The 25,854-nt window shown below is 44.0% G+C and overlaps 1 protein-coding gene across 2 annotated transcripts in view; it reads right to left on the bottom strand.

Annotated features, from left to right (window-relative positions):
- The window catches only part of ctnna1 (catenin (cadherin-associated protein), alpha 1), a 212,327-nt gene that overhangs the window by 179,680 nt on the left and 6,793 nt on the right, over nucleotides 1-25,854 (bottom strand). For both annotated transcript variants that reach the window (XM_029720388.1, XM_029720389.1), the window contains exons 3-4: nucleotides 24,228-24,423; nucleotides 3,320-3,486 (exon numbers count right to left, since the gene is read on the bottom strand). In XM_029720388.1, the coding sequence (XP_029576248.1) occupies nucleotides 3,320-3,486; nucleotides 24,228-24,423 (363 nt within the window). The remainder of the gene's footprint in view (nucleotides 1-3,319; nucleotides 3,487-24,227; nucleotides 24,424-25,854) is intronic.

Below are 25,854 nucleotides of genomic sequence, written 5' to 3'. Positions count from 1 at the left end.
CTCTAACAGGATGCCACAGGGTGGCCAGTGTCCAGAGCATGCCAGGGCTTCATCTCTAACAGGATACCACAGGGTGGCCAGTGTCCAGAGCATGCCAGGGCTTCATCTCTCTCTAACAGGATGCCACAGGGTGGCCAGTGTCCAGAGCATGCCAGGGCTTCATCTCTCTCTAACAGGATGCCACAGGGTGGCCAGTGTCCAGAGCATGCCAGGGCTTCATCTCTAACAGGATGCCACAGGGTGGCCAGTGTCCAGAGCATGCCAGGGCTTCATCTCTAACAGGATACCACAGGGTGGCCAGTGTCCAGAGCATGCCAGGGCTTCATCTCTAACAGGATACCACAGGGTGGCCAGTGTCCAGAGCATGCCAGGGCTTCATCTCTCTCTAACAGGATGCCACAGGGTGGCCAGTGTCCAGAGCATGCCAGGGCTTCATCTCTAACAGGATGCCACAGGGTGGCCAGTGTCCAGAGCATGCCAGGGCTTCATCTCTAACAGGATACCACAGGGTGGCCAGTGTCCAGAGCATGCCAGGGCTTCATCTCTAACAGGATACCACAGGGTGGCCAGTGTCCAGAGCATGCCAGGGCTTCATCTCTCTCTAACAGGATACCACAGGGTGGCCAGTGTCCAGAGCATGCCAGGGCTTCATCTCTAACAGGATACCACAGGGTGGCTAGTGTCCAGAGCATGCCAGGGCTTCATCTCTAACAGGATGCCACAGGGTGGCCAGTGTCCAGAGCATGCCAGGGCTTCATCTCTAACAGGATACCACAGGGTGGCCAGTGTCCAGAGCATGCCAGGGCTTCATCTCTAACAGGATACCACAGGGTGGCTAGTGTCCAGAGCATGCCAGGGCTTCATCTCTAACAGGATACCACAGGGTGGCTAGTGTCCAGAGCATGCCAGGGCTTCATCTCCGACTTCGGTGCAGCCCGAGAGAAGATACTCAGTTACAGCAAGAGTACTGCATCAGTCTGCATGAGTCTTAAACAGCATCCTATTCCCTATATAGTGCACTTTATTTAACCAGAACCCATGTGGAATAGGCACTATAGAGAATAGGGTGTCATTTGGGATTACGAGCCCTGGTCAAAAGTAGTGAACTACATAGGGGAAACTATGCCATTTGGGATACGAGCCCTGGTCAAAAGTAGTGAACTACATAGGGGAAACTATGCCATTTGGGACACGGACACACGTATCTGGAAGGCACTAACTCAGCGAAGTGGTGGGCTATAAACAGATTCATGATAAGACCGGATAAAGCGGAAGACTTGAATGTTAAGAGCCAGTATGGGAAGGTTTTTAAAATGACCAACTAGAAAACACAGGGTGGGCCTATCCCACAAGGCAATAGCACACATAGCTGTGGGAGGCTCTCTAACCTCGAGTAGAAACACGTGCTTTTCAAATCTCTCTACTTAGTTTCATAGTAAATCATAGTGTTTCAGTAGAAGCCTGAGCCCCGTGTTCATGAAGAGTCTTCCAGTACTGATCTAGCTGTCTATATAATCTTATTATTTTAAAAAAGACAAACACTGATCCTAGATCTGCACCGGGGAAGTCCAAGACAATAAACTCAGACAGGCCCTAGTCATTTCCTGTTCAAGCTGCTGTCCTGTCTGAGGCTTGAAGAATGACAGATGGTCGGCCATTTTAGAACCCGGCTGCAAAAGTGACTCAGACACACTGAGGTCATTGTGTCAAACAATGTCAACAGCGTCGTGGCGTTGGTGTGTTCACATCAGAACAGGTCACTCACTGACACAGAGAGATTGTGTTCTGAAGCTGAAACTGTCTACGTCCTGTAAGAACATGTCCAAGATAAAAACACAAACTAAGAGACCAAGGACGAGAGGTCAATAGAGTACTAACGATCAATGGATATAGTGTTTTTTTTTCCTGTAATAGGGAGGGCTGGGTTATAAAACGACATGCTTTCCCTTTGTTCTGTGGGGAGAATGACCATCTACCTCTCAGCATAACATCTATGAATAATCCTACTTTCCTCCCCCTGATTTGCTTTGGGGGTTTGTGTTATTTAAGGGTAACATCAACTGCTAACAGTCCCAAACAGGCACCCTATCCCCCTATAGGCCCTGGTTAGAAGTAGTGCACTATATAGAGAATAGAGTGCCATTTGGCACTAAGACTACCGGAGATGAAGAGCACGGTCATCTCTATTGACTAGAGGTGTGTGACCTTGTTTAAGGTCAGGATTTTGTTTCATTTCCACAACAATAAAACAACTGAAGTACAGGTAAAGAGACGGACAAACACAAAAGACCTTGTTTGAAATGTAGGTCTTTAGCCAAGACACCATAACGTTAGTTTAAGTCAGGCAAACTATTTACCTACAAAAATAGCTTAACTAGACCTGTGTGAATCAGACCTTATTTTAAGATCCTGAGTTAAATTTTATTGCTTCGAATAAAATATAACATTTAAGTTATTCATAAACTGGCAAAATATTTTTCCTATGTGGAAGTTCAGTCATATCCACAAGAGCCCACATCGACAAGCTACCTACCACCTATCTACATTGGAAGGTAGATGACTAGCTACCTACCACCTATCCATCTATCTACACTGGAAGGTACATGACTAGCTACCTACCACCCATCTACCTACACTGGAAGGTACATGACTAGCTACCTACCACCTATCTACCTACACTGGAAGGTACATGACTAGCTACCTACCACCTATCCATCTATCTACACTGGAAGGTACATGACTAGCTACCTACCACCTATCCACACTGGAAGGCACATGACTAGCTACCTACCACCCATCTATCTACATTGGAAGGTACATGACTAGCTACCTACCACCTATCTATCTGTGGGTGTCTACACTGGAAGGTACATGACTAGCTACCTACCACCATCTATCTGTGGGTGTCTACATTGGAAGGTACATGACTAGCTACCTACCACCTATCTATCTGTGGGTGTCTACATTGAAGGTACATGACTAGCTACCTACCACCTATCTATCTCTGTGTCTACATTGGAAGGTACATGACTAGCTACCTACCACCTATCTATCTCTGTGTCTACATTGGAAGGTACATGACTAGCTACCTACCACCTATCTATCTCTGTGTCTACATTGGAAGGTACATGACTAGCTACCTACCACCTATCTATCTGTGGGTGTCTACATTGGAAGGTACATGACTAGCTACCTCACGATGTGACTCAAAGCCAGAGAGACGCAAGTTAATAATGGTTTAACAGCGCGCCTCTCACCGTGTGCCTGTCTGTGTGACAGCGCGTCTCACAGTGTGTGCGTGTGTGTGTGTGTGTCTCACCAGTTTGAGCTGCAGCAGCAGCTTGTAGACGTCAGACATGTCAGCCAGCACCAGCAGGTGAGTGACAGCAGAGAGGAGGGCCCTGGCGGCACGGACCATGTTACCCCTCTTTACTGAGGAACAGGGGTCCTCTGCAAACTCTCCTGATGCCTGCTTCATGGATTCACCTGAGGGACAACGACAGGGAAGGACAGGATATTACAGTTAAGACATGTTGTTTAAGGGTTGGTGCTAAATGACAACCTACTCCCTATACAAGTTTACCATTGTCCGAGCCAGAACAGCCCATAAGGATACAGCCATGTTACAGTGAAGGAGGGGAACCCGCCAGAAAGAACTGCCAGAGAGAGAGAAGAAAGAACTGCCAGAGAGGAGGAGAAAGAACTGCCAGAGAGAAAGAGAAAGAACTGCCAGAGAGAAAGAGAAAGAACTGCCAGAGAGAGAGAAGAAAGAACTGCCAGAGAGAGAGAAGAAAGAACTGCCAGAGAGAGAGAAGAAAGAACTGCCAGAGAGAGAGAAGAAAGAACTGCCAGAGAGAGAGAAGAAAGAACTGCCAGAGAGGAGGAGAAAGAACTGCCAGAGAGAGAGAAGAAAGAACTGCCAGAGAGAGAGAAGAAAGAACTGCCAGAGAGAGAGAAGAAAGAACTGCCAGAGAGAGAGGAGAAAGAACTGCCAGAGAGGAGGAGAAAGAACTGCCAGAGAGGAGGAGAAAGAACTGCCAGAGAGGAGGAGAAAGAACTGCCAGAGAGAGAGAAGAAAGAACTGCCAGAGAGAGAGAAGAAAGAACTGCCAGAGAGAGAGAAGAAAGAACTGCCAGAGAGAGAGAAGAAAGAACTGCCAGAGAGAAAGAGGAGAAAGAACTGCCAGAGAGAAAGAGGAGAAAGAACTGCCAGAGAGGAGGAGAAAGAACTGCCAGAGAGGAGGAGAAAGAACTGCCAGAGAGGAGGAGAAAGAACTGCCAGAGAGGAGGAGAAAGAACTGCCAGAGAGGAGGAGAAAGAACTGCTGACATTTCAGTGTTAATTTGATGCATTCATTAACATATAAACTGCAGAGAGCGTTGCAGGGCAGAGTGAAGAGTGATGAAGATATTCCACTGAGCTCCAACCCACTGAGCCAGTGTTAGTCACACCAGGGTTTGACATTTGATTCACGCAGACTACAAATACTGAATATACATGTTAAAAGAAGCAATCTGTGATTCAAACAACAAATTAGCCACCGCGCCTCTTGCTTTGGTTAACATCTGAGGGAAACTGAACCAATCTCAGGCTGACCATCCATGACGTCACAACGGTGTGAGAGGGAATCAGTGGGCCGTTTAATCAGACCATTGGCATCAGATGTGCGCCTGCCTAGTTCATGACGTCTTTTTAAAGCAGCCAGTCACTAACTCCTTCTCACTAGGGTTGTAGAGAGCGCGAGAGAGATATGTCTGTATATTCATCCATGGATGAAGTGATGCCTGGCTGGCAGCGTTTCCCCCCATATCTACCTTCACACAGGCCGAGTGGTAGGCCCTCTTGCACTAAGACAGAAAATTGGCCTTGATTGGTCTCAACGCATCATTTTGATAGGGACACATTTACATTTTAGTCATTTAGCAGACGCTCTTATCCAGAGTGACTTACAGTAGTGAATGCATACATTACATACATTTCTTTGGGGGGGGGGGGGGATTTTTCATACATTTTGGGGCGGCTTTGTGTCCTACCAATGAATAAAGACGTGGAGCATGGGACAGCCTAACCTCATCTAAATCATGAAAACTATTTACCAATTGGCTGAGCTAGTCTAATGGTTCATAGCGTTTGCTAAGTATTTATTTATTTATTTAACCAGGTAGACTAGTTGAGAACAAGTTCTCATTTGCAACTGCGACCTGGCAAAGATAATGCAAAGCAGTGCGACACAGAGTTACACATGGAATAAACAAAATAGTCAATAATACAGTAGAACAAAAAAACAAAAAGTTTATATACAGTGAGTGCAAATGAGGTAAGTTAAGGCAATAAATAGGCCATGGTGGCAAAGTAATTACAATATAGCAATTAAACACTGGAATGGTAGATGTGCAAGTATAGATACTGGGGTGCAAAGCAGCAAGATAAATAAATAAATAAATAAATAAATACAGTATGGGGATGAGGTAGGTAGATAGGCTGTTTACAGATGGGCTAACTATGTACAGGTGCAGTGATCTGTGAGCTGCTCTGACAGCTGGTGCTTAAAGTTAGTGAGAGAGATACGAGTCTCTCCAGCTTCACAGATTTTTGCAATTCGTTCCAGTCATTGGCAGCAGAGAACTGTATGGAAAGGCGGCCAAAGGAGGAGTTGGCTTTGGGGGTGACCAGTGAGATACTTGCTGGAGCACGTGCTACGAGTGGGTGCTGCTATGGTGACCAGTGAGCTGAGATAAGGCGGGGCTTTACCTAGCAGAGACTTGTAGATGACCTGTAGCCAGTGGGTTTGGCGACGAGTATGAAGCGAGGGCCAACCAACGAGAGCGTACAGGTCGCAGTGGTGGGTAGTATATGGGGCTTTGGTGACAAAACGGATGGCACTGTGATGGACTGCATCCACTTTGCTGAGTAGAGTGTTGGAGGCTATTTTATAGATGACATCGAAGTCGAGGATCGGTAGGATGGTCAGTTTTACGAGGGTATGTTTGGCAGCATGAGTGAAGGATGCTTTGTTGCGAAATAGGAAGCCGATTGTAGATTTAATTTTGGATTGGAGATGCTTAATATGAGTCTGGAAGGAGAGTTTACAGTCTAACCAGACACCCAGGTATTTGTAGGTGTCAACGTATTTTAAGTCAGAGCCGTCCAGAGTAGTGATGCTGGACAGACGGGCAGTGATCGGTTGAATAGCATGCATTTAGTTTTACCTGCGTTTAAGAGCAGTTGGAGGCCACGGAAGGAGAGTTGAACAGCATTGAAGCTCGTCTGGAGGTTAGTTAACAGTGTCCAAAGAAGGGCCAGAAGTATACAGAATGGTGTCGTCTGCGTAGAGGTGGATCAGGGAATCACCAGCAGCAAGAGCGACATCATTGATGTAAACAGAGAAGAGAGTCGGCCCGAGAATTGAACCCTGTGGCACCCCCATAGAGACTGCCAGAGGTCCGGACAATAGGCCCTCCGATTTGACACACTGAACTCTATCAGAGAAGTAGTTGGTAAACCAGGCAAGGCAATCATTTGAGAAAACCAAGGCTGTTGAGTCTGCCAATAAGAATGTATAAGAAGAATAAGAATAAATAATAAGAATAAGAATAACTATTAATACTCTATTGCTAGCTTCAGCTGGTATTAGGCCTACACCCACCATCCACACATTGGTCTCATCCTCTCAACAAAAGTATCATTTAAAAAAAAAAATGACCCATGACCTTCTGCTTCTGTAGGCATACTGGAACTAATTTATCAGGTGCAGAAAACTCTTCCTTTGTCCCTGCCAGCCAAGAAATACATTAAGAGAAACATTTAGACTTTGTTTTAAATCAAATTCCACTCCCCTAGCCCAATGGGTATGTCCCGAATGGCACCCTATTGCCTATATAGTACATTACTATAGGCCCCTGGCAAAAGGTAGTATACAATATAGGGTATAGGGAGTCATTTGGGGAGCATCCACAATAGCCCACTGCTGGGCCTGATACCAGCCAAGGCCTCAGAGCAAAGTATAGTAGAGGCTGGTTGGGATCCAGGCTAAGAGTTTATTGCATTAGAAAATTATTTAGGAGGAGAGAGAAGGGAAGAGAAAAGGCAGTCTGACCCAGGCTGAGTCCAAACTCTCTCCCTCTCTCACACAGTCACCTTGACCTAATGCATACAGCCAGAGGCCTCAGACAGACACACATAGCGAGCAACTTATAACAGATTCTGCCAGCTACCAAACACAGTACCAGTCAAAAGTACGGACACCTACTCATTCCAGGGTTTTTCTGGCAAAGGGTGGCTACTTCGAAGATTTTCAAATATATTTTGATTCGTTTTAACACTTTTTGGGGTTACTACATGATTCCATGTGTGTTATTTCATACATACACACACTACAGTTCAAATGTTTGGGGTCACTTAGAAAGCACATTTGTTGTCCATTAAAATAACATCAAATTGATCAGAAATAGTGTAGACAGTTAATGTTGTAATTGACTATTGTAGCTAAAAACAGCAGATTCTAATGGAATATCTACATAGGCGTACAGAGGCCCATTATCAGCAACCATCACTCCTGTGTTCCAATGGCACGTTGTGTTAGCTAATCAAGTTGATCATTTTAAAAGGCTAATTGATCATTAGAAAACCCTTTTACAATTATGTTAGCACAGCTGAAAACTGTTCTGATTAAAGAAGCAGTAAAACTGGCCTTCTTTAGACTAGTTGAGTATCTGTGGGTTCGCTTACAGGCTCAACATGGCCAGAAACAAGACCTTTCTTCTGAAACTCGTCAGTCTATTCTGAGAAATGAAGGCTATTCCATGCGAGAAATTGTCAAGAAACTGAAGATCTCGTACAACGCTGTGTACTAATCCCTTCACAGAACAGCGCAAACTGGCTCTAACCAGAATAGAAAAAGGAGTGGGAGGCCCCGGTGCACAACTGAGCAAGAGGACAAGTACATTAGTGTCTAGTTTGAGAAACAGACGCCTCACAAGTCCTCAACTGGCAGCTTCATTAAATAGTACCCACAAAACACCCGTCTCAACATCAACAGTGAAGAGGCGACTCCGGGATGCTGGCCTTCTAGGCAGAGTTCCTCTATTCAGTGTCTGTTCTTTTCCCATCTTAATCTTTTAATTGGCCCATCTGAGATGTGGCTTTTTCTTTGCAACTCTGGCTCGAAAGCCAGCATCCCGGAGTTTCGCCTTCACTGTTGAGACTGGTGGGTGAACCCAAACCATTAAAACAGTAGTGTATATCTTCACTATTATTCTACAATGTAGAAAATAAAACAAATAAAGAAAAACCCTGGAATGAGTAGGTGTCCAAACTTTTGACTGTACACACAGAGCGAGAGACAGCCAGCCATCGACCCAACACACAACCAGTTAAAAGGAGGTCAAAACCCATGAAATGCTGGCTGTGTGATTCACCCTGCACCACACTTTGTCCCACCACTAACAAACAGTCAACTGGGAACACAAATGGGGTTCCTAGCATCACACTACTACAGTCGTGGACAAAAGTTTTGAGAATGACAAATATTAATGTCCAAAGTTTTCTGCTTCAGTGTCTTAAGATATTTTTGTCAGATGTTACTATGGAATACTGAAATATAATTACAAGCATTTCATTAGTGTCAAAGGCTTTTATTGACAATTACATGAAGTTAATGCAAAGTCAATATTTGCAGTGTTGACCCTCCTTTTTCAAGACCTCTGCAATCCGCCCAGGCATGCTGTCAATTAACTTCTGGGCCACATCCTGACTGATGGCAGCCCATTCTTGCATAATCCATGCTTGGAGTTTGTCAGAATTTGTGGGTTTTAGTTTGTCCACCCGCCTCTTGATTGACCACAAGTTCTCAATGGAATTAAGGTCTGGGGAGTTCTGGCCATGGACCCAAAATATCGATGTTTTGTTCCACGAGCCACTTAGTTATCACTTTTGCCTTATGGCGAGGTGCTCCATCATGCTGGAAAAGGCATTGTTCGTCACCAAACTGTTCCTGGATGATTGGGAGAAGTTGCTCTCAGAGGATGTGTTGGTACCATTCTTTATTCATGGCTGTGTTCTTAGGCAAAATTGTGAGTGATCCCACTCCCTTGGCTGAGAAGCAACCCCACACATGAATGGTCTCAGGATGCTTTACTGTTGGCATGACACAGGACTGATGGTAGCCCTCACCTCGTCTTCTCCGGACAAGCATTTTTCCGGATGCCCCAAACAATCGGAAACGGGATTCAGAGAAAATGACTTTACCCCAGTCCTCAGCAGTCCAATCCCTGTACCTTTTGCAGAATATCAGTCTGTCCCTGATGTTTTTCCTGGAGAGAAGTGGCTTTTTTGCTGCCCTTCTTGACACCAGGCCATCCTCCAAAAGCCTTTGCCTCACTGTGCGTGCTGATGCACTCACACCTGCCTGCTGCCATTCCTGAGCAATCTCTGTACTGGTGGTGCCCCGATCCTGCAGCTGAATCAACTTTAGGAGACGGTCCTCGTGCTTGCTGGACATTCTTGGGCGCCCTGAAGCCTTCTTCACAACAATTGAACCGCTCTCCTTGAAGTTCTTTGTGATCCGATAAATGGTTGATTTAGGTGCAATCTTACTGGCAGCAATATCCTTGCCTGTGAAGCCCTTTTTGTGCAAAGCAATGACGACGGCACGTGTTTCCTTGCAGGTAACCATGGTTGACAGAGGAAGAACAATGATTCCAAGCACCACCCTCCTTTTGAAGCTTCCTGTCTGTCATTTGAACTCAATCAGCATGACAGAGTGATCTCCAGCCTTGTCCTCGTCAACACTCACACCAGTGTTAACGAGAGAATCAGACATGTCAGCTGGTCCTTTTGTGGCAGGGCTGAAAGGCAGTGGAAATGTTTTTTTGGGGGATTCAGTTCATTTGCATGGCAAAGAGGGACTTTGCAATTAATTGCAATTCATCTGATCACTCTTCATAACATTCTGGAGTATATGCAAATTGCCATCATACAAACTGAAAATGTATATTTGTGTCATTCTCAAAACTTCTGGCCACGACTGTACATAGACCAGACCAGCAGACTCCATTTGCTGAACAAAGTGCCAGTCACATGTACTTTGTGTTACAGCTGAATTAGCCTACAGGCCAGAAAATACTGCTTAATACACCATCAATCACACTGCTCCTTAGTGAAGAAACAAAATTACATCTTAAAGTTAAAATGGTCAAGCTAAACCAACAGGGGAGAACACCAGTTTGTGAACTCATTGTAGTGTAATAAATAACATAGCGCGTTACACATCTGCTGTAATAAATAAAGTAGCGCTGTTCGTCTTGGCTTTCTTGTGCTGCTGGGTCATGACACAATCCCTCTGGCCTTAACTAAAGTGGTGCTTTGTCTTGTTATATAATACAGACCAAGGCCTGTGTCATAATATTACATCATGTTTAATTTTTTAAAAATCAATTCAACATGTATAAACATGTTTACTAGACACAAGGCATGTTCTTGCTTACATGGCTGTCGAGCAAAAGTTTTTGTGGAAGGTACTATGCAACCCTGAACCCCTCACGCATTCAACTTGCGTTGAGTTTCCTTATGGGCCTATTTGGCTTGGAAACTGAAGCCAGCTGCATAGCTGGTATATGTTTATGAGTCTTTTTTTTAAAGATCAGAAAAGAATGCTTTGTTTGTAGCATTTCATTTAAAATCATGCAAATCTGTTCTTTATATGGCTGAAAATGTGTTCTTATATCTATTAGGATATAGCAGGGGCGTAACTTTCACTGAAATTGCATTTCTGAATAAAAATGGGTTGGATGGATGGCTTCTAAAGTCCAGAAATATAAATTGCAAGTCATTCATATGCTAATAATCTAAATATTTCAGCTTAAAAAGATCTTGCACTGCTACCCTCAGCGTTCATTCTGAGGTCAGAACAAGCAATGCAGTTAAGAAAAAAAAGTTAACAAATAAAGAACAGCAGCAAAATAACGTGAAGGCTATATACAGGGGGGGTTACGGGTACAGAGTCAATATACAGGGGGTACCGGTACAGAGTCAACGTGGAGGCTATATACTGGGGGTACCGGTACAGAGTCAATGTGGAGGCTATATACAGGGGGTACCGGTACAGAGTCAACGTGGAGGCTATATACAGGGGGTACCGGTACAGAGTCAACGTGGAGGCTATATACAGGGGGTACCGGTACAGAGTCAACGTGGAGGCTATATACTGGGGGTACCGGTACAGAGTCAACGTGGAGGCTATATACTGGGGGTACCGGTACAGAGTCAATGTGGAGGCTATATACAGGGTATTACGGTACAGAGTCAATGTGGAGGCTATATACAGGGGGGTACCGGTACAGAGTCAACATGGAGGCAATATACAGGGGGTACCGGTACAGAGTCAATGTGGAGGCTATATACAGGAGGTACCGGTACAGAGTCAATGTGGAGGCTATATACAGGGGGTACCGGTACAGAGTCAACGTGGAGGCTATATACAGGGTGTTACGGTACAGAGTCAACGTGGAGGCTATATACAGGGTGTTACGGTACAGAGTAAATGTGCGTGTCCAACATCCATCCGAGAAAAATGAGCACCTAGCCTACTTGGACATTTCTTTTATCAATTTCAACGCGTTCGAAGAAAATCATCATGAGACCAGAACACGAAGCACGTTCTTGGACGATTAGTTAGTAAACTTGTTTTTACGTCGCTGCATTGTCATGTTCGCTACTCTTGTATTTTGAGGTCATTTGAAATAAACATTTTAGGCACTTATTTTTGCCCCATAATTTGTTGTGTTTCGCTACGCTTTTTTGTTGAATGTTTTTGTTAATTTTGTCTTAATGGATGGTGTAAAAACTAGATAAAATTAAAAAACACATTGTAGAAACTGTTTAACCTTCAGCCTCTATATAACCCCATGATGAATTTATAAAGGCCTAGATATAGTATAGGCTGTTTTAAACCTTCAACCTCTATATAACCCCATGAATTTATATAGTTCTAGATATAGTAATAGGCTGTTTTTAACCTAGAGCAGGCAATTGTTTTGCCTTCAGCCTCTATATAACCACATGAACAAATTTATATACAATATTCTGCCCATATGAACAGATTTATATAGGCCATAACTGAACCAAGTTCTGTAAGCCACACACACACGAATGCAATACTTGTTGATTTAATGAAAAGCAGTAGACACATTTAATAACAGACTCATAAACACAATAGTAAACATAGACAAAACACGCAATAGACTACAGCTCACGTCACAGCTTCCTCAGGAAATGCCATATATTGTAGCCTCACAGACGAAAGAGAAGCGGAGGAAAGAGTTGGAATTTGTTTGCGGTAAAATATTACACTTTGCGGCAATGCTTCAATGTTTTATGGGATGTCTGGACTCCACGGAAAAACAGTGGTAATTGTTAATGAATGGACTATACCCTGGCTAAAGAAATGAGATTACTTACTCCTGCCCAGTGGTAGGAAAATACCTAGTCCGTCTCAGGTCCACACAAATACAGTCCGTACTTTGTATGAACCGGCCCCACTCTCCTCAGGTCCCATCAGGACCAGCCCATAGCACTAACTCTTATAAATTCATAATTTGTCTGCGAGAGCAGACACCAAAAAAATAAAATGTTACTGGAGGGGAAAATGAATTATATAGGATTCTGTAAAATGTTTAGTAGGTTAACTACAACAACGTCTGCTAAAAATGCTTGTGTCAAACCCCGTCTTCGGTGAAATGTTCCAACAATGACATTCAGCGCAACGTTACCCCTCGTCTACGTCTAACAGTACACTGCTTGCTGCCTAGAAAAGGTTTCACTCAAACGGTTTTGAAAAATGTGACCCAGCAGCCATGAATGCTGCTCTAGGAGTCTGTGCTCGTCCCAAAATGGCACCCCTATAATCAATATAGTGACCAGAGCCCAGGTCAAAAGTAGTGCACTATATACACTGAATGTGGTGTCATTTGGTACAGACACGGTGGCCACATAGAAAATCAGCCCCCAGTAGGGCTGTCCCCAGAATATACCGAAAGTTGTCCATTCTTAAATTTTTAAACGTGTATTTTTCCCCACACACAGTTTCATTGAAATATATAATAGCATCTTCGTATCTCAAAATCATTGGCACGTGGTTAATAATTAAAATTCTATCCAAATAAAAATTATACAAAATAAAAAGTTAAATTGTCAATTATGAAGGCAACAATAAAAAAAAAAAAAAACAGCAGCCTGCAGGTAGAAAATATTCTGATAAAAATAAATATTCTATAAATCACATTGGCTATACATGACCTGCCTGCAACAAACTTGAAACGTCTGTTGACTTGGGTTCAACCGAAGTTCCTGCTAGCAAATGTATAACTTTATATAAAATATTCTGTGCACTAATGAGCTTGTGACAGACACCGCTGTAAGATATTTGCCCAATGTATAAGTAGTAATCAGGCAGGCATATTTTATGACATTTGTCCCATTTCACGCAGAGTGGTTAATCGAAAAGAGAGCTGTAAAGATTTTTCAAATCCATTGAGGAACTTTAGTCATTCTCCATGGATGTAATAGAGACTCTTTGTGTGTTGTTAGGAGCTTTAGTAAACATTACTTTGAGAAGCTTCACGTCTCAGTGGTGGTGCATTACGCCAATCAGAAATACGATCAGATCCCCAAAAGGGCACATTTATATGCCTACATTTGCACGCAGACCAGGCCCTACTTATTTCGGGTTTTTTTTGTTTGTTGCCTTTTTTCTCCCTAATTTCGTGGTATCCAATTGATAGTTAGTCTTGTCCGAACGGGAGTTGCAGCGATGGGACTTGGGAAAAAGACGAAGGTCGAGACCCGCGCGTCCTCCAAAATGCTCACTTAACCCGGTAGCCAGCCGCACCAATGTGTCGGAGGAAACACCGTACCCCTGGCAACCGTGTCAGCGTGCACTGAGCCCCCGGCCTGACCACCGGAGTCGCCGCTAGTGCACGATCGGACAATGACATGCCCTGCCGGCCAAACCCTCCCCGAATGACACTGGGCCAAAATGTGTCTCCCAGTCGCGGCCGGCTGCGACAGAGCCTGGACTCGAACCAGGATCTCTAGTGGCACAGTACCCAAGTCCACTGCACCACTCGGGACGCCCGATAGGCCTACTTCTACGCATAATCAGGTGCACATCCTTACTCAACATTGACAGGAGCACTACAAATAAAATTACCAAAATTAGAAGATAAAAAATATTTTAAATGTAATTTCTCTGTATATCAACAATACATTGTCCAGTTGACTAACTGGAGTCAGCCATTGTCTCTCCATCTTTACTCCTGTAGTTTCCCCCCCTACTGGAGGCTGTTTGGAGGAGATACATCCTTTATTATAGTCCAGGTCCCTCTGTCTCTCCACCGCACCACAATGGGTCTAACCCGCCAGACAAGGCCAGCTCACTAAATCAAATAACTACAATGGTGTCTCACACAATAAGCCACAGACAGCAGCGAGAGGAGACCAACTGAGACCCGAGGGGTGAAAGAGAGGTCGGTACCGTCTTAGGCATCGCAGTGCTAGAGGCATCACTACAGATCCAGGTTCGATCCCAGGCTCTGTCACAGCCGGCCGCGACACCCATGATGCAGCGCTAAATTTGCCCAGCATCGTCCGGGTTTGGTTTGACCGGCTGGGATGTCCTTGTCCCATCGTGCTCTAGCGTCAGCCGAGAGCAGTGCACGCTGACACGGTCGCCAGGTGTATGGCGTTTCCTCTGACACATTGGTGCGGCTGGCTTCTGGGTTAAGTGGACATTGTGTCAAGAAGCAGTGTGTCTTGGTTGGGTTTCGAAGGACGCACGGATCTCGACCATCACCTCTCCCAAGTTCGTACGGGAGTTGCAGCAAAGGGACAAGACAAACTATTAATTGGATACCACGAAATTGGGGAGAAAAAGGGTTAAAAATAACTGAGAAAGAACAAAAGCAAGAGACAGGAAGAAAAAAAGCAAGGGAATGAGAGAGCTGGCAATTATGATTCCAGCTGTGATGTGAAGCCGTCAGTCAGAAGATATGAAAGAAGAGGAGAGACAGGCAGGCCGGGTGTGACTGTTGTAAGACGAGAGCTGAGATGTTGTGAATGACTGAAGAACATTCATGCAAACAAGATGGAATCCACCACACTAAAAACCTTCTAAAGCCAAAACCCACAACTGGGGGGGAAAAAAGTAGTTAACACGTGTGCAAAAACATACTTGAAACGCAAGCCTTAAAACATGCATGGCATAGCCCACCCCCTGCCTCCTTTCCCCCCCCCATCCTACCTCCAACCCAAAATGATATCTGCCGCCTCCTCCCCATTTAAAACAGCTGGTAAGCCACAGCTGGGTATAAAATGCCTTCTATATGCATGGCATGCATGGGGAAGAGAGAGGGGAAGAGAAGAGCGGGGTAGGGAGGGGAGGACTAAGGCCCAGTCAATGGCAGCATTATCAGTCTGTCCACGCTCAGCAGAACAGCGTGACATAGTCCTAACTGACAGGCCAGCACTACCACCAGCAGGGCTGCTGTATTCCTGTCCAATGACTGTGTGCATTTCAAATGGCACCCTATTCCCTATATAGAGCACTACTTTTGACCAGAGCCCGGTCAAAAGTAGCATACTATAAAAAAAAATAAAAAAAAAGGGAATAGGGTACCATTTGGGACGCAGCTAGAAGAGCAGAGGCAGGCTGAGGCTGACATTCCCAGGCACTGACAACACTGCTGGCACGACGTGTCTACCGAGCAGACACCTCTTAGAGCACACGGTTCACCCATCACCCCCTGAACTATACCAGTAACACACAGAGAGAGTGAGTGCCGGAGTTTGTTTGTCACAGACATTAGCTGTAGAACTCACAGTGAGAGCGATATCCCTGACTAAGTGTACCAGTAACCAACTAAAAAAAAAATATGTGTCAAACAGGAGTAGTCTGGTTTTTTCAACCAATGGATTGGTCAAAATGTTTTTAAAAAAAGGGTATTTTTCCAAATATATACACACCCTGTGATTTTATTTAAACAACTATCATGCACTGAGCTTGTCTGGTGCTTTAACTTCTCTAGGGTAGGGGGCAGTATTTTGACATCTGGATGAAAAGCGTGCCCGTAGTAAACTGCCTGCTACTCAGGCCCAGAAGGTAGGATATGCATATTATTAGTAGATTTTGATAGAAAACACTGAAGCTTCTAAACCTGTTTGAATGGTGTCTGTGAGTATAACAGAACTCATATGGCAGGCAAAACCTGAAAAAAATCCAACCAGGAAGTGTGGAAATCTGATGTTTGTAGTTTAAGTGATTGCCTATACAGTGACTTGGGGTTCATTTTGCACTTCCTAAGGCTTCCACTAGATGTCAACAGTCTTTAGAACATTGTTTCATGCTTCTACTGTGAATATGGAGAGAATAAGAGCGCTTGGAATCAGATGACTGAGAAAATGACATGAGCTCAATCGCGTGTGCACGCTCCCGTGAGAGTTAGGCGTGTTCCTTTTCATTTCTGAAGACAAAGGAATCGTCCGGTTGGAATATTACGTCAGATTTATGAAAAAACATCCTAAAGATTGATTCTATACATTGTTTGACATGTTTCTACGAACTGTAATATAACTTTTTTATAACGCTAGTGTCCCACATAGTATACATTCCCTAGGTGGTTAGGGGTTAGCGTCCCACATACCCCAGAGAGGTTAAGCACACAGGTTTGATGAAATAATTGAGACAGAACTGAAGAGGGCGCCAGAACGCATGTTCTTTCAATACCATTCATCTGTCTGCAACGAACTTCAACAATTTTGTCAACCGTCTACTGGGTCTGGCCTGAAGCTCATGCTGGTTAACTGGTTAACATAAACTATCCTGTGAACTCCAAACAGACCACGTAAACCAGGTATGTTATGTTCCAGCAGCAGCAGAGACTAAGCTGTCGTTTTTATTTTTAACCTTTATTTAACCAGGTAGGCCAGTTGAGAACAAGTCATTTACAACTGCGACCTGGCTAAGATAGAAGCAAAGCAGTGTGACAAAGAGTTACACATGGGATAAACGTACAGTCAATAACGCAAAAGAAAAATATATATAGTGTGTGCAAAATGTAGTGATTAGTGAGGCAAGGCAATAAATAGGCCATAGTCGCAAAATAATTACAATTTAGTAATTAAACACGAGTGATAGATGTGCAGAAGATGAATGTGCAAGTAGAGATAGTGGGGTGCAAAGGAGCAAAATAAAAATAACAATATGGGGATGAGGTAGTTGGGTGGGCTATTTACAGATGTCTGCTGCTGGAACTAGCTACACAGCCCAAAGACCAGCTATAGCAGGCGGAGTAGTGGGAGGAGTCAGGATTGGAAGAGTGTAACTAAGGAACTAACTATAGTCCGCAGGGTGGAGCAGAGGGACTTGCTATAGACATAACGTGGGGGAGTGGGAATCAGGCCTGGAAGAGAAGCGCATTAGAAACCGGCGTCGTTGTGACCGGCATGACATTGCATGACATTAGAAACTGTCGTCTTCGTGACCGGCATGACATTAGAAACTGTCGTCGTCGTGACCGGCATAACATTGCATTTGAAACAGAATTTGCGTCAGTAAGATCCCGAGGCACGTGGAGAATACAGCCATTTAAATACATAAGCGATCAACGACAACTACAATCCTCTTCTCCTTTCCTCCCTCCCTCGCAGGAGTTCTGCTATGCTCTCCCTTGTCATTTCATTGGCAACAGTCAGTCTGAGCGAACTAGAAAATTGAAGCATCCCGGATAGCGGAACAAAGCGGAAAAGAGATGCTACAAGCTGTGCACTAACAGCTGTGACAATCCCTGTTTAGCCCTGCAGTAAGCCCACGACATACCTAGGATTAGGATCCAAACCCTGCCCAACTCACTAATGATTCATCTGGAATGCTGTGCCATGCAAAACCACTGTGGCACCACAAAGATGTGCAAAATGTATGGAGCTGCCATCCTGCATATATACAGTGCATTCAGACCACTTGACTTTTTATTCCACATTGTTACGTTACAGCCTTGTCCTAAAATGTATTAAATACTATTTATCAATCTACACACAATAGCTCAGAATGACGAAGTGAAAACCCGTTTTTTTTTTTTTTTTAAATGTTTGCAAATGTATATTACAAATAAAAACCAGAAATAACTTATTTACATAAGTATTTCAGACCCTTTGCAATGGGACTCGAAATTGAGCTCAGGTGCATCCTGTTTCCATTGATCATCCTTGAAATGTTTCTAGAACTTGGAGTCCACCTGTGGTAAATTCAATTGATTGGATATTACCTTTATTGATTAACATTTATTGGACATGTCTATATAAGGTCACACAGTTGACAGTGCACATCAGAGCAAAAACAAAGTCATGAGGTCGAAGGAATAGTCCGTAGAGCTCTGAGACAGGATTGTGTCGAGGCACAGATTTGGGGAAGGGTACCTTAACATTTCTGCAGCAATAAAGGTCCCCAAGAACAGTGGCCTCCATCATTCTTAAAATGGAAGAAGTTTGGAATCACCAAGACTCATCCCCGAGCTGGCTGCCCGGCCAAACTGAGCAATCTGGGGAGAAGGGCCTTGGTCAGGGAGGAGACCAGGAACTCAATGGTCACTGACCAGTTCTCTGTGAAGATGGGAGAACCTTCCATAAGGACAACCCTCTCTGCAGCAGAGTGGCCAGACTGAAGCCACTCCTCAGTAAAAGGAACATGACAGCCTGCCAAAAGGCACCTGAAGGACTCTCAGACCGTGAGAAACAAGATTCTCTGGTATGATGAAACCAAGATTGAAATCTTTGGCCTGAATGCCAACCGTCATATCTGGAGGAAACCTGGCACCATCCCTACTGTGAAGCATGTCGCTGGCAGAATCATGCTGTGGGGATGTTTATCAGTGGCAGGGACTGGGAGACTAGTCAGGATCGAGGCAAAGATGAACAGAGCAAAGCACAGAGAGATCCTTCATGAAAAACTGCTCCAGAGAACTCAGGACCTCAGAATAGGGCGAAGGTTCACCTTCCAACAGAACGACATTAAGCACACAGCCAAGACACCGCACGAGTGGCTCCGAATGTCCTTGAGTGGCCCATCCAGAGCCCGGACTTGAACCTGATCGAACATCTCTGGAGAGACCTGAAAATAGCTGTGCAGTGACCCTCCCCATCCAACCTGACAGAGCTTGAGAGGATCTGCAGAGAAGAATGGAAGAAACTCCCCAAATACAGGTGTGCCAAGCTTGTAACGTCATACCCAAGAAGACTCGAGGCTGTGATCTCTGCCGAAGGTGCTTCAACAACATACTGAGTAAAGGGGTCTGAATAATTTCCGACTGGGTTCAGAAAGGGAGTGAAAAGCTACATGTGAATGGAGGGGGGAGTGTGAACAGCAGCTACGATATAAAAACCAATGTGTATGTCACTTATTACGGATTTAAATGGGTGAAAACTCTGTATCCGTAGCCACTTCAAATCATGTGCTTGTTTGTGTTCCCCGTCTTCTCCCATCATGTAAACCATCTCAGTAGGAAGCCTCCAGATAGATACAGTGCATTCGGAAATTCAGACCCCTTGACTTATCCCACATTCTGTTACATCCTTATTCTAAAATATTACGTTTACATAAGTACCGCTTGCCTTAAGGGTTGGAAATTCACTTTTTGGTCCACCAGCCACTGTTACAGGTAGATTTCAACAACAACAAAAAATTAGAATATTCTACTGGACACTCATATTTTTTTTAGTAAAAACAAAATATTGTTTGTGCTATAATTACAAGAACAAAAAAAAAAAAACAGATGAGCATGCTATCTGTATTATTAGTAAGTAGTAAATCAGGTATCAAGCACAATTAGGTGAGACTTCTCACCTGCCCCTTTAAGGGATGGGCTGTTACAGTTGCAGCAAACTCAAACTAAACATTGAAAAACAACCTAGCGTGTGAACAAAACAATATAACTGTCCAGGAAACACTGTGATAAAGCCACACCGTAGCAGCCTTTGTCAATTCCACATCTCCTACGCGCAGCATTTGGATAAAAAAATTTTTTATAAAAAAAAATAAAAATCACAAATGCTCCGTTTCACCACCTGCCAACGTGGCTGGTGAAATGTACATTCTTACCCACCAATGACAACATCTGTCCACATTTGGCCGGTCTTAGTTTCCAACCCTGTTTGCAGTGTGTTAGCAGAGAGAACCGTCTATGAAAGTGGTCAATAACCTTTTCTGGTTGAAGATCAGAGGCAAAATGCAAACCGAGATCTACCGCTGAGAATCTTGATGTTTTTAACATTTTTTACACAACATAAACATGAACCAATTAAAAACAGTTCTGTAGCAATGAGGTTTGTGCAGTCGGCTTTGGACCCAATACAAATCACCACTACATATCGACTATGCTTGAATTACCCTGCCGATGTTGTTCAGCCCATGTTCAAATTCTGTTTAAATTTTTTTTAATGTTGTGAATATGATCACACTGGTAATAGATAGTTTGTTGTATTACTTGAAGGCACAACTTAGTGATCATAATGAGCTTTATTTTACTGGACTGATGGCCTGCATCTGATGGTCAGTCTGAGGGAGGGAGGGAGGGAGGCTTCCTCTCTATCTCCCATCAGCTGAGAAAAGGGGGCAGTCTTCCTCTGATGGCAAAACTGATGTGATTTCTGCCTCATAGCACCAATTCATGTTGTCACAATGACCAGAGACAGTGAAATATTCCTCTGAGTTTATGGGAACACTTTGCTATAGTCATTCTAAGCAGTGCTGGTTGTAGCATGAGTGTGACAGGGAGAAAAATAAAAAATAAAAATCAACCACAAAACCAGTGTTAAAGTACAGAATAAATTAAACATGAATTTACTCATAAAAACTGCAGCTCGACACCGAATTCATTGAGTGTAGTTTTGAAATCTTACAGGATCAACTTCGCTGTGCGTTCCAGGCTTGTTAATACAGTCTACAGGCTCCAGAAAACTGGTTTAGTTCTACCTTCAGACACATGAAACAGTTCAACATGAGAACATACACACACTGCTTTAGTGGTGCTAGTGCAGCTGAATCAATTCCACCTACTGCCAACAGGGGGAAGAAAATACATTTGAAACAAGAAGTTGTCTTGTCTTTTTTTTTTTTTTTTTTTTACAGAAAAGTCTGGAGATCAACTTGGAACGCCTTGAAGAACAGTTCTGGTCTATGATTCGGGTTGCTGGAGTTTTGGGGGGGGGGGGGTCAAATACATTGCAGTTGCACAAGGACGCAGTCCCTACACTTGAAAAAAACAAGCTTTGTGTGTAATGTAGGTACATTTTTATAGTTGCTGGCTTGCTGCCGTATGGTAGTTCCGGAGAACTATTTGAAGGGCCTAAAACTTACTTATTGGTCCACCAGCCAGTGTGGGCACATAGATTTAAAAATAGGCAAGTCAGTTAAAGAACAAATTATTTTTTACAATGACGGCCTACCCCGGGCCAAACCAGGACGACGTGCGCCGCCCTATGGGATTCCCAATCAAGGCCGGATGTGATAAAGCCTGGAATCGAACCAGGGACTGTAGTGACGCATCTTGCACTGAGATGGTGTCTTAGACCGCTGCGCGACTCAGGAGCCAATCTACCAGTCAAAACATACGTTTTTGTTGCTAAAACTACACCAAAAAACAAAAAAAAAACATGTTTTGTAATGTTTCTAAAACAAAACATGATTTACTAGTAATTAGTAATGTTGCATATTGCTTCATTTCATTTTTTGTGACCCGAGTCTTTTGACCAAAATATCACAGTTAAGACATTTTTCAACTGCCCCTTTAAGGGCGGGAGGTTCCCATGGTAACAGGACTGGAGTCATGTTTGTGCCTGAGATTGAGTCTGACGAGTAGCCGTGTGTTCTTCTCTCCCCTAACAGTTGAAATTCAAACATTGATAAACAATGTAAACAGCCAAGAAACACAAGGACAGTCTCACTTCAGTAGACTTTTGTTTCAAGTAAATTAAACCAACTTATGCCGGTGCGGAGCGCTTCTAAAAAGTAATATTTCACCTCAGCTTTTCACATGCGCACAGCCCCTAGCCAGGCAGTGTTGAAGCACCAGGTGGGATAGGCTATAGGATTCCTAGTTCTTTGACTTTGTGCGATTAAATTGACCAGCTATGAAACAAAACCCCCCCAAAAAAACAGCAGAAATACTTTGAAAACAGCTACTGCAGCATTTATGTTAATATAAAATGTGATCATAACTTTTTAATTCACAAATGTGAGTGAAACGCTTGCGTTCCATCTCTGGGCAGACAAACGTTCTAGTCAGTCGAGATCGTATACGGAACGGTGGAGAAAAAGTCTGACAATGGACAAGTTTGTTTAGCGTCGCCCGGTTCCATAGTTATGCCATCCAGTGCTTTGCAAAAGTATTCATCCCCCTTGGTGTTTTTTCCTATTTTGTTGCATTACAACCTGTAATTTAAATAGATTTTTATTTGGATTTCATGTAATGGACATACACAAAATAGTCCAAATTGGTGAAGTGAAATAAAGAAAACGGGAAAGTGGTGCGTGCATATGTTTTCACCCCCTATATAAGATCTGGTGCAACCAACCTTCAGAAGTTACATAATTAGTCCTCCTGTGGAGGACTAAGGTTCACCTTCCAGCAAGACAATGACCCTAAGCATACTGCTAAGGAACACTCGAATGTGGTTTAAAAGGGAAACATTTAAATGTCTTGGAATAGCCGAGTCAAAGCCCAGACCTCAATCCAATTGAGAATCTGTGGTATGATTTTAAAGATTTCTGTACACCAGCAGAACCCATCCAACTCGAAGGAGCTGAAGTAGTTTTGCCTTGAAGAATGGGGGGGGGGGGGGAATCCCAGTGGCTAGATGTGCCAAGTTTATAGAGACGTACTCCAAGAGACTTACAGCTGTAATTGCTGCAAAAGGTGGCTCTACAAAGTATTGACTTTGGGGGGGGGGGGGGGGGTGAATAGTTATGCACATGTGCAGAAAATCCATATTTTCAGCCTGGGCAAATTGGGATACAGACTCTGTATGTAAATAGGAAGAAAAGAGGGATGAGAGAGAAGAGAGTGGATGAGATCCCTCTCCTCCCTACAAAACACTGTCTCATTCAATAGGCATCAATATCAACAGGTTTTTAAAACATTCATGGCAAAACAAGCCATTGAGAAATGAGGAGCTGAGCATCTTGACAGGGTTAAATCTCTCCATTAACCCGACTCCTCTCCTCCCTCCACCAGGAAGGACAGAGAGGACAGAGAGGAAAATCACACTGCAGCTACTAGGAGTAATGAGATTTAACAACAGAGTTAAAAGATTGGGGTGATGATGCATAAGACTGCAAGCGTGTACGCAGCCATCTAGACTGAGCTAAAAACAGGATTTCTTCTGCCTTTGAAATCCTTAGGCGGCCTTTAAAACAACTCAGCTCCAGAAGGTAGAATAGCAGATTTTATTTTGGTAATCTGCAACATTTTCTCTCAGCTGCATGGCAAAATGTGTAGAATTGCAGGAAATTAGCTTTGAAACTGAAAATAATGTACCTTGGCGCCATGGAAAAATGTGTAGAATTGCAGGAAATTGTAGCATTTTTAAACCAATCTCTGCACACGTGGGGGGCCTCAAATTCTTGACATTTCAGCCGTAACGACTCAAGGCCCTTTTTGATCCAGAGAAACCTTGGCGCGCGCACACACACACACACTTTCCCCTCAATACGGGCAAGAGAGATTGAAAGAGAGCAGAGCAGAGTAGAGTAGAATGGAAGATACGACAGAACAGAGAGCAGAGTAGAATGGAAGATAGGACAGAACAGAGAGCAGCAGTTCAATCCCTGGAAGCAGCAAGAATAAACTCAGAGGGTCGAATCATAGAGCAGCAACTGAATAAATATGTTCTCTTGAACTCAAGAGGCAGAAATTACATATTTGGTCATTTCAGAGATTCTGCATTTCCTCTTGAACTAGATAAAGTGTGCGTGTGGTGGGTGGGGTCTAGTGCAGCTTGACAGACAGAACTGACTGGAAGGAACTGCAGAAAATGGCACAAAAAATAAACATCCACTGGTTTGTGGTGGACCTACGCAAGTCTATATATGAACTATAGCTGGCTTGTCGACATCCATGTGGATAACATACAGGCCTACTCATCCATAAAGAAAGGGTTTCAAGACCAGTTGTAGCTAAACCGTACCTTGCTTGCGGACATCCTCCACGGCAGCAGTGAGCTCGTCCTTGAGAAACTGGCTCTCCTTGGCGATCTTCTCTCCTTTATCCAGGAAGTTCAAGGTAGCCGTCTCCACCGAGGCAGCCAATACATGGGCCTTCTTAGAGCGACCCTTCTTCTTATTGGACGGACCCTTGTTGCTGGAGTTCACCAGGGTCGTGACCTTTAGGAGCAGGACGAGAGAGAGAGAGAGGGGAGAGGTCAAATGCCTCGAGGGTGAGATGCACGTCGTCACTGACTGACTGACTCCGCAGCAAAAGATGTAAAACTTCCAGCCATATCTTGCCTCGTCTTTTGATTCCATACTAAAAACAGTAGAAGTAGCTAGTGCCGTTCAAGTCGTTAGGGCTAGATACCGAGGAACTAATCAAAACAAATCGAATGCATGACCACCTGTTCTAAAATAAATAAATGCTTCCAGCAGGCCTATAGCATTGACATCATCATTTAACAAAATGTACATTCAGAAAATATTCAGAAACGTTAATTTACTCCACATTTTGTTACAAAATGGATTCAATTGTTTTCTCATGAATCTACACACAATATCCCATAACGACAAAGCAAAAACTGTTTCTTTTAGAAATGTATTGAACAAAAACAGAAATATCACACATACATAAAGTATTCATACTGTTTACGTTGTTGAAACACCTTTGGCAGCGATTACAGCCTCAAGTCTTCTTGGGTACGACGCTACAAGCTTGGCACATCTGTATTTGGGGAGTTTCTCCCATTCTTCTCTGCAGATCCTCTCAAGTTCTGTCAGGTTGGATGGGGAGGGTCACTGCACAGCTATTTTCAGGTCTCTCCGGAGATGTTCGATCGGGTTCAAGTCCGAGCTCTGGCTGGGCCACTCATGGACATTCAGAGCCACTCGTGCGTTGTCTTGCCTGTGTGCTTAGGGTCGTTGTCCTGTTGGAAAGTGAACCTTCGCCCCAGTCTGAGGTCCTGAACACTCTGGAGCAGCTTATCAAGGAACTTTACTCTGTTTATCGTTCCCTCAATCCTGACTAGTCTCCCAGTCCCTGCCGCTGAAAAACATCCCCACAGCATGATGCTGCCACCACCATGCTTCACCGTAGGGATGGTATTGGCCAGCTGACGAGCGGTGCCTGGTTTCCTCCAAGCAGGCTGTCATGTGCCTTTTACTGAGGAGTGGCTTCAGTCTGGCCACTCTACCATAAAGGCCTGATTGGTGGAGCGCTGCAGAGATGGGAGAATCTTCCAGAAGGACAACCATCTCCACAGAGGAACTCTGGAGCTCTTTCAGAGTGACCATCAGGTTCTTGGTCACTTCCCTGACCAAGGTCCTTCTCCCCCAATTGGTCAGTTTAGCCAGGCGGCCAGTTCTAGGAAGAGTCTTGGTGGTTCCAAACTTCTTCCATTTAAGAATGATGGAGCCCAATATGTTCTTAGGGACCTTCAATGCTGCAGACATTTTTTTGTACTCTTCCCCTTCTGTGCAGACACAATCCTGTCTGAGCTCTACGGACTATTCCTTCGACCTCATGGCTTGGTTTTTGCTCTGACATGCACTGTCAACTGTGGGACCTTATATATACACAGGTGTGTGCTTTTCCAAATCATGTCC

The sequence above is a fragment of the Salmo trutta genome, chromosome 3 (genome assembly GCF_901001165.1).
Source record: "Salmo trutta chromosome 3, fSalTru1.1, whole genome shotgun sequence".
Taxonomy (NCBI): domain Eukaryota; kingdom Metazoa; phylum Chordata; class Actinopteri; order Salmoniformes; family Salmonidae; genus Salmo; species Salmo trutta.
This window is presented reverse-complemented; position numbering and strand designations above follow the sequence as displayed.